The sequence below is a fragment of the Triturus cristatus genome, chromosome 1_1 (genome assembly GCF_964204655.1).
Source record: "Triturus cristatus chromosome 1_1, aTriCri1.1, whole genome shotgun sequence".
NCBI lineage: Eukaryota > Metazoa > Chordata > Amphibia > Caudata > Salamandridae > Triturus > Triturus cristatus.
The window spans coordinates 677,696,467-677,706,725 of record NC_140579.1 but is presented as its reverse complement, the minus strand read 5'-3'; the positions used below and the strand labels follow the sequence as shown (position 1 = coordinate 677,706,725).

The 10,259-nt window shown below is 43.5% G+C and overlaps 1 protein-coding gene across 9 annotated transcripts in view; it reads right to left on the bottom strand.

The window, feature by feature from the left end:
- Positions 1-4,318: 4,318 nt before the first annotated feature.
- LOC146870867 (SWI/SNF-related matrix-associated actin-dependent regulator of chromatin subfamily D member 2-like) overlaps positions 4,319-10,259 on the bottom strand; it is a 1,426,174-nt gene continuing 1,420,233 nt past the window's right edge. For all 9 annotated transcript variants that reach the window (XM_085647047.1, XM_085647050.1, XM_085647051.1 and 6 more), the window contains one exon: positions 4,319-5,096. In XM_085647047.1, coding sequence (XP_085503173.1) covers positions 5,043-5,096 — 54 coding nt within the window. In that variant the 3' untranslated portion in view covers positions 4,319-5,042. The remainder of the gene's footprint in view (positions 5,097-10,259) is intronic.

Sequence of the window (10,259 nt, the reverse complement as noted above, 5' to 3'; positions counted from 1 at the left end):
TGTGCTTAAGATACAGCCTTTCTCATGTTATGCCTAATAAATCGAATTTACAGAAGCACCTCAGTAGTCCCTGAAATTAACCATTTTGCACAGCTTAATCCAGTTTACTTAAGTCAATCGTTGCAACATTAATCATTCAAATACTGACATGGTTCTCCAAACTACTCTGCAAAAGGTTTAAAATGAAAGAAGGGAATTGCAAAGCAGTGCAGCATGCCACCAACAGGTCGATGCTACGGTGTTGCACCATGGATGTGGGAGCTCTGGCAAGCATCTCTACTTCTCCGCAGTAGATACTTTCCGTTGTTGGTGTAAAGAATAAAGAAGTTTCAATATCTTGGAAAAGATCCTATCCCTCACAAAAGCTGAACTAAACCTCTGCTTTGTCTTGCAGCTGGCCTAAAATAGTGCCTATACGCCGGCAAGTGCCTGCATACCTATTAGTCCAGTCTACGGCATGGGATAAAAGACAGTGGAGATGGCAGGTGTGGAGCTAAAGAGTTGTTGGGGGGGCACAAAGGTTCGCCTCCTATCTCCAGTAAAGGAAATATACCTTATAGGTAGTTAACAATCAAGGCTGGTATGGGATTCATTGAGGCGCCACCTTGAGACTCTCTAACTGGCCCTATAGGCGCTGCCTATAACCACACAGGAAAGTCCTAACCTTTGTCTAAAACCACTTACATAAACGTTTACTTTAACTAGTTCTGCATGAGGATGAATTAAAGATCAGAATTAAAAATAAATAATATTCTTACCATTATTTGATGACATAGTGGTCACTCAGGGAAAATAAATACTGCTAATATTGAAACAGCTCCATTTTATGGCTTACACAAGTGTAACCAAGTAGTCCATTATCAGGATATCTGTCCAGACTAATGCCGCATCATTTCCTAAACTACAACTCTCCAGCTCACCGTTCACAATATGCTAGGCATGCGTAACTGACTTTATTTTGTCAAGTACTGTTTAAATAAAACTAATCTCCCTGAATAGAAAATGCAATTATTACTTTTCAAAGTCCCTCTGTCCACAGAACAGTGCGAAGAGTTAAGAAAACTACTTTGGCTTCAAATACAGTTGGCAGCAACATAGACATGGTTCCAGTTAAAAACAAGAACTCAGAGGACTTATAGTAGGCTTCGAGAGAAAGCAGTGAAACACTTGCATAATATAACCCTTTGGTGCCAGTACTGCGTAAACAGGCTTTTACAAATAGAAGAAGCTAATCTTCAGAAAAGGTCCGGCATCCTTAGTGTATAAGCTGGTTGACATATATCAAGGTAATATATGGGCGACATATGCAAGCAAAACACTGCAATTTATTATACATTACCAGGTTCATGACTACAAAACTGCGTTGCACGCCCATTGTGAATATACTTCACGTATTTTTACAACCTCTACCAAGGACCCTTTGCGTCCTGTTTTACTAACTGGATGGCTATAAATGAGAACTTCTCCAACACAGGTTCACTTCACATGTTAGAAAACACGGGGATATTTACAACAAAATGTCGTAGCATGCTGTCATGGCAAAATTGGTAACGCCATGCTCTGACATTTGTAAAATGCAGAGATGCGCTGTATGTACAAACATACGGCACACCCCTGTGTTTATCCAAGAGCGGGCGCTAATAAAGCTGCCAGGTGCCAGCGCAGGCGCCCTTGCACCATGTTGTAGGGTGACTGCGCTGCAGGGGCGATTGTTTACGCGCAGGAAAGGCAGCCAATTTGTTCTTTCCATGTGTGCTACAGAATGCAGCACACATGTAATGAGCAAAAAAGTATTACCTGGCCTCAGATTTGGCACTGCTTCAGCCTTGTAAATATAGGGCAATGCCAAAAAGCAATGGGTGGTGCGTCGGAACACCCATTGCACCCCCTTTTCAAGCTAAGTGAAGGTTGAAACGGGGCCTTATTTACAAGACGGCGTAAGGCCACATTAAGTGGCTTAACGCCGCTTCGTAAATAAGGAGAAGGGGATATCACCACCGGAACGGCACTAAAAGTGACTTTTAAAATTATTGTTCTAGGAAATTAAGATAGAGGAATTGTATCACTTTCTGACAATGGATTTCTACAAGATCTGGCAGAACAAAAAAAAAATGCGCGTCGTTCTCTGGAACACATGTTCAGTAGGCCCGAAAGGTGTTCGAGATCACTCCATAACAGTTAATTGATTGTGGTCAAAATTGTCAATGCACATGTATGACTGCTAATCCAAGGAATTCGACAGTCAGTCAGGATGCAAGTCATGGATGCTCTCTGAAGTCATGATTCCGACATACATAGCATACATAGTTGTGTGCCCTGTAACTGAGGTGGTTGACTCGTGCAGAAGGGAGAGTCCTCCATCTATTGTTTGTGTGAGGGAGTTTATAAAGATTTCTGAGATTTTCAGTAATCATTGAGCTGTAAGACAGTTTGCATTTTTAGGTCGAGGGACCGTGAACCGGAAGTCCGGAGATTTAATGATTCTTAGAGTGGCTATTTAGCCCGCCTCTCTTTTTGCTTCTCCTCCATTGGCTGGCTTCCTAAACGGAGGCCAGCCATTGGAGGAGAGAGCCGTCCCTCCAAATAGGCTCCGTCTTTTTCAGATTCGGGGGCGTGTTCCCTGCTCTTCTTTCCACTTTTTAGCCACCCCCCCGAATCTGAAAACCGCCGCTGCGTTTCTCCGAGGCATTTCTGCTTCGCCTCGGAAAAAGGCAGTGGTGTGCTTGTTACTATCTGTTCCACCGACTCCTGCGCCCTCCGCACCAATGGCATCCACTTAGTATTCCACTCGGGGGAGACTACTTTACGATCGGTGCATTCGGAATGAGGGGATGCCGGTGCACATTAAGGAGTAATAGGAGCCAGCTTTAGTAAAGTACTTGTCCTAACTTTTTTTATTTTTTATTTATATAGCGCAAACTCGCCCGAAGGTATTGGAGCGCTTTACATGCGCGCCGGTTACGTTGCGCATTCAGGCACGAGGGGGGGGGGTTAAGTGATTTACCCAGGATCACGAGAGTTAAGGCCACAGCTTGCATCTGTTCCACCGACTCCTGCGCCCTCCGCACCAATGGCGCCCACTTAGCATTCCACTCGGGGGAGACTCCTTTACGATTGGTGCACTCGGAATGAGGGGATGCCGGTGCACATTAAGGAGTAATAGGAGCCAGCTTTAGTAAAGTACTTGTCCTAACTTTTTTTATTTTTTATTTATATAGCGCAAACTCGCCCGAAGGTATTGGAGCGCTTTACATGCGCGCCGGTTACGTTGCGCATTCAGGCACGAGGGGGGGTTAAGTGATTTACCCAGGATCACGAGAGTTAAGGCCACAGCTTGCATCTGTTCCACCAACTCCTGCGCCCTCCGCACCAATGGCGCCCACTTAGCATTCCACTCAGGGGAGACTCCTTTACGATCGGTGCATTCGGAATGAGGGGATGCCGGTGCACATTAAGGAGTAATAGGAGCCAGCTTTAGTAAAGTACTTGTCCTAACTTTTTTAATTTTTTTATTTATATAGCGCGAACTCGCCCGAAGGTATTGGAGCGCTTTACATGCGTGCCGGTTACGTTACGCATTCAGGCACGAGGAGGGGTTAAGTGATTTACCCAGGATCACGAGATGTGGACGCGACCCCGAGTGTCGAACTCTGGTTTCCCGCACCAAGGTCGGCAATCTAGCCGCCGGACCGCATCCGCTCCCTCGCTGCTTAAGCCCTTACCCTGCCACTGCGCCAAGAACCTCCTCGTCTTCGCCTGGGGAGCTGGGGGTCGCTCCTGCGCCTTTCTATCTCACTAACTCACTTTCACTGTCTCTTTCACTACCTCTCTCTATCTCACTACATCACAACACCACTCTGCTTACATCTCACTACTTCACAACATCCCTCTCCCTCACTCTCTCTCACTACATAACTCTCTCTACCTCACTACTCACAACTCCACTCTATCTCACTACCTCACTATCTCACAACTTCTCTCTCTCAAAACATCACTACCTCACTCTCTAGCTCACAACCTCACAACTTCACTCTCTCTCACTCACTACCTCAATCACTCTCTATCTCACTACCTCACTCTTTCTATCTCACTAACTCACTTTCACTCTCTCTTTCACCACCTCTCTCTCTATCTCACTACATCACTCACTACCTCACTCTCTCTATCTCACTACCTCACTCACTCTCTATCTACCTCACTCTCTCTCACTACCTCACTCTCTCTTTCAATACCTCACTCTCTCTATCTCACTACCTCACTCTCTCTCTGCTAATGCAATAGGTATCACATATGCAAAAAAAAAACGCTAATGCCAATAGAAATGACAATGCCATTTATTTAGGGATACAATAATGATAAAAAAATAATGAGCAATAGCAATAGCTCTACCTATAATATTGCCGAGACCATTGCATTGTAAATGCTTGTTCCTTCTCTTAACCAGTCTGTAATAGATAAAGCAACATGCGACCTGGAAGAGATCAAAGTGGTAATGAAAAGTTCTTTACTCAGGGATTTACACTGACAAATGCTTCCTATGACATTTAGTTCTTACTGACTACCACTGAGCTGAATATAAAACGTCTTCTGCAGAAGAAATGTTCAACATGAAACAAAGCGGTTATTTTGCTGTTTATAAAAAATATACCACGATCTCATTTAATCTTATTTGGAAGAGACACCATGTGGAATAACAAGCAGCCATTACATTATTAAGAAGCTGGATAATGTACAGGTTCTGTTAGAGGATGGAATCCCTACTGTACACCAATTGGCTCACTGGTTATTATTTCACCTCTCTATAGATTCCTAAAGTAGGTTCCTGAAAAGACCTGTCTGCCGTAGGCTGGGGAATGTAATGAAGAGCTTCTGCAACACTTTTAAGGTGGTCCCAACTTTGTTTTAGTACTAAGCTGCCAGTAGTAAGTGCTGAATTGTTTCAGCTTAGATTGGTAATTCAACAAATGTACCGTGACACTTAGATCTTTGGAAACACAAAGGTTTACAAGCTAAAAGAATACAAATATATTTTCGTTGGTTCTTTAGGTAAGGTGAATCCCAAACACCTGCTCCAGTTCTGGTCTTCGCTGCTGCACCTGAAAAAGACAAATATAAGTATTACTCGTATTTGGAGTCAATGTGTAGACTTAGTGTTCCTTTCTATTAAAAAGACGTTGTAAAAAGGAAACGCAATTTAGTTTAATGTGGTGGTGTTCAAAATATGATGCATTTGCTTCAGTACATTCAACGTCCAGACCTTTTACTAAAGGTCCTGAGAGCTATGATAAACCCCTTTACGAGAGGCTGCTGTTCTTAAGACCACATCTTCCCATGGTCCTGTTTCCGCAGGCTAGGGGAGCAGTATGACCTGTGACGCGATTCATCCTTCCTCCCAGGCACAGTAGAAGCCACCGATCGCACAAGCAGGTGAGCATTCCTTGTGAAGGTTGTGAGCGCTACAAATTCATGAAGCGCCTGGTGAGATGGGGAAGATACTGATAGCTGCCCACAAGCTAGGGCCAAGGGAGAATTATGTAGGGCCGAACATATAGATTTTTCAGTCAGCTGTGCCTTTCTATCTTTTTTGTTTGTGACAGTTTTTTCACTCAATAGGCTCGCCAATCCAAAGTCCACTGAGAATGTGTTTTTATGTTCCGCACAGGGCTATGGTGGCGGGGAGCACAGCCATGATGTATTCCCGCTCACAGTAGTGGGTGCTACTGATCCGTCATCAGGCCATGGACAGACTGGCAGTTGTGGGCAGCTGAGACACTAGTGATTTTCTTTTGTTGATTTTTTTTACATTTTTATTTTATTTTATGACAGCTCACTGGGTGAACATGCATGAAAGCAGCATTGAGTCAGTTTAAATTTCATCAAGCTGTGTATATCAATGCGGGCACCACTGAAAATGAAGGGCTTTTGTTACCTGTACCCGGTGGAGATGAGCGTATTGACTATATACACAATCCACTCCGTTCCCACCGACTGAGATCCCTCACTTCCCCGTGTATGTATTAACAACGTTTTTTTCTACTGTCACGTTGTGTACTTGTGAGGTGCAGATAGCGTCTCTATAGGAGAAAGGGCTGACTGGATGCCTTCAGACCCACCACAGAACCAAGCTACCTTTGCTTGGACTTTCCTGTTTTTCATTGGTGGTAGGTCATTTGAATATCAAACTCACAAGTACTACTCTGCCTATCTGACTATCTGACATGGATATTGCTGTAGCCAATTCTTAGTTGCTTTCACATTTCAGCAGAGACACACAGAAATGCTTAAAGCACAAAGCTCAGCCACTTTCTAAAAGAGTGGTTTCTGAACACACAGTGACAAAACCACCTTCACAGAAAGATGTGTGAGATGTGTTTGGGGAAGCAGCTCTGGAAGCTGCTCCATGTTTATCAATTTTAAACATAGTAGCACGTTTTGTTTGCCACCGTCTTCCCACCATTGGTCTGGTTCGGATAGATAGTATCTTCCTTTAGTTGGAAAGATGTTTTATCAGATCCTCTACAGAATCTATGCTGCATAGCACAGAGGAATGTCTGGCAAGTAACACAACTATAGGAGTTTTTAAGATGTTTTATCAGATCCTCTAGAGCAGGGGTCTCCAACCTTTTCTGTTTTGAGAGCTACTTCAGCTCAAGGAAAGTCCTGTCGAGCTACTAGCAAATTGTATCACTGTAAAATATTGACAGGACATATAAACATTACACTATGACCACCCTAAGTAGGATTATCATAGTGCCAACCAAGTATTCCAGGCGATGTTACCAGAAGAAATGCTAAGGAAACATTTATCAATATTAAATGCCCCCACCTGACGGACAAAGTAACATTCAAATCTTCACATGCCTTGTGGCACAAAGGACATAACCACAGCAATAAGTCTCCTCAATTCAGCTTGACTTATCTTTCAAGTATCAACTTTGAATGTGTTTGGAATTGCAACTTTTTGTCTTCATCAGCATATCAATTTCTGAAAATGCTCAGATTTTTCTATCACCACTTTCCATTTTGGGCAAATAAACTACATTTTCCTGAAGAAAACCATTGTTTGAAAAAAATGCCTTTAAAATACACATTTTCATTTTTAGGGAATACAGGGCCCCCAAACATCAGTTTGTTATTTCAATTGAACACTCACCTGTACAAATGCCTCACATGGACAGACTGCTTGGAATGCTCCGGTATTACAGTCATAAGCCATGGCACCATAGCACCGAGGACGACTGTATAATGCCAATAATGCCCACCAGTATACAATTGTGCCAAGGCTGGACACCATAAGGACCAGGATGGCCACCGTATTATTAGTCATGGACAATATAATGCAAGGGGCAGCCACAATTATATCAGGGACACCAAAATATAGTGCAGTAATTTTGTTAATATGTCACTGATGACTGCCAGTATACCATAAGTAGACCAAGAATACCCAAAATAGTTCAGGATGGCCACAATTATGTCATTGGCACTATTATGACATGAAGTGACACAATTGTGCCACACAAAAAAACCCATATGATGGAGGCTAGCATACCCATTTGGTAGTCCTTGATACCAGGTGTAGCTTACAGGAAGCAATAGTGTTTCTAATGGACGCACACAAATAAATGCAGGTGAGGCTCTTCATTTTCTCTGCTCAGGATTATAGCTTTCCTCAGCCCTTGGCTGCTCATACACCCAACTGAAACATTTTCACTGACTCCTGCAGTCCCACACTTTAGTGGGTCAACACTGATTACTGCTTAGGCTACCACTACCACTCTTCATTTATAGCCCACTGTTCACACACATGGTGACATTGATAAAGCAGGGGACTACCACATGGCCAATCACCTTGTGACTTAGTCCGAGACTGGCTAAAGATGACCATGTGGCAGACTCAGTAGGCAGACACAGTGTGTGTTTGATTGTTAAGATGAGTCCCTGCTGTAGGCTGATTGGCTACAGATCTTCAGATGAGCAGTGCTGCCTTTTTAATATGCTTAGAGTCTCCGCATAGACTCTCTGAATGAGATACCGGGAATGACTTCACCTCTGAGAGCTACTTTGAGGGTACTGGCGAGCTACCAGTAGCTCCCGAGCTACTCGTTGGAGACCCCTGCTCTAGAGAATCTATGTCTGGCAAGTAACACAACTATAGGAGTTTTTGTTCCCCTCAAAGCTTGTTTCAAGCCTAGGACTCCGGGGAAAGCCCTGGGACTGTTATTTCTCTAAGACAAAATGTTTTCAGGTTCAGAGAGGACCTGGCTTGGCAGTTCGGTCTGGATTGTTCCTACCGGAACAGGGGCAACAATGATTTGGGAGGGTCTAATCCAGGGGTCTCCAACGAGTAGCTCGGGAGCTACTGGTAGCTCGCCAGTACCCTCAAAGTAGCTCTCAGAGGTGAAGTCATTCCCGGTATCTCATTCAGAGAGTCTATGCGGAGACTCTAAGCATATTAAAAAGGCAGCACTGCTCATCTGAAGATCTGTAGCCAATCAGCCTACAGCAGGGACTCATCTTAACAATCAAACACACACTGTGTCTGCCTACTGAGTCTGCCACATGGTCATCTTTAGCCAGTCTCGGACTAAGTCACAAGGTGATTGGCCATGTGGTAGTCCCCTGCTTTATCAATGTCACCATGTGTGTGAACAGTGGGCTATAAATGAAGAGTGGTAGTGGTAGCCTAAGCAGTAATCAGTGTTGACCCACTAAAGTGTGGGACTGCAGGAGTCAGTGAAAATGTTTCAGTTGGGTGTATGAGCAGCCAAGGGCTGAGGAAAGCTATAATCCTGAGCAGAGAAAATGAAGAGCCTCACCTGCATTTATTTGTGTGCGTCCATTAGAAACACTATTGCTTCCTGTAAGCTACACCTGGTATCAAGGACTACCAAATGGGTATGCTAGCCTCCATCATATGGGTTTTTTTGTGTGGCACAATTGTGTCACTTCATGTCATAATAGTGCCAATGACATAATTGTGGCCATCCTGAACTATTTTGGGTATTCTTGGTCTACTTATGGTATACTGGCAGTCATCAGTGACATATTAACAAAATTACTGCACTATATTTTGGTGTCCCTGATATAATTGTGGCTGCCCCTTGCATTATATTGTCCATGACTAATAATACGGTGGCCATCCTGGTCCTTATGGTGTCCAGCCTTGGCACAATTGTATACTGGTGGGCATTATTGGCATTATACAGTCGTCCTCGGTGCTATGGTGCCATGGCTTATGACTGTAATACCGGAGCATTCCAAGCAGTCTGTCCATGTGAGGCATTTGTACAGGTGAGTGTTCAATTGAAATAACAAACTGATGTTTGGGGGCCCTGTATTCCCTAAAAATGAAAATGTGTATTTTAAAGGCATTTTTTTCAAACAATGGTTTTCTTCAGGAAAATGTAGTTTATTTGCCCAAAATGGAAAGTGGTGATAGAAAAATCTGAGCATTTTCAGAAATTGATATGCTGATGAAGACAAAAAGTTGCAATTCCAAACACATTCAAAGTTGATACTTGAAAGATAAGTCAAGCTGAATTGAGGAGACTTATTGCTGTGGTTATGTCCTTTGTGCCACAAGGCATGTGAAGATTTGAATGTTACTTTGTCCGTCAGGTGGGGGCATTTAATATTGATAAATGTTTCCTTAGCATTTCTTCTGGTAACATCGCCTGGAATACTTGGTTGGCACTATGATAATCCTACTTAGGGTGGTCATAGTGTAATGTTTATATGTCCTGTCAATATTTTACAGTGATACAATTTGCTAGTAGCTCGACAGGACTTTCCTTGAGCTGAAGTAGCTCTCAAAACAGAAAAGGTTGGAGACCCCTGGTCTAATCTGAGGTGGCATGGTGGGCAAAAAAACTATGGGTTGGAATGCTACCCTGAGTGATTGCCAGTGGTTAGACTTGTAGGACTTGGCCTTTTTGGCTTAAGTTCCCTAAACATTTTGCTTTCCCCTAGACCGTTTTCCTGAAATAGAGTTGCCAATTTAGATGTTTTGGGTACTTTGCCACTGCTGATCAGTGTCAAAGTACAAGTGTTCCCTATGTACAATGTAATGGTAATTGGTTGGCCATGATTGGTATGTTTACCTTACTAGTAAAATCCCTAGTGATGTGCACTGTGTGTGCCTGGGCTAGTAATGCAAAGGCGCGCGGAGAAGGGAACTCAGGCCTGCAGTGTAGGGCCTGCGCTCAGTTTGCTAAGTTAGCATGTTGCCCTGACAAGTGCAACCACTTGTCAGGCCTGAC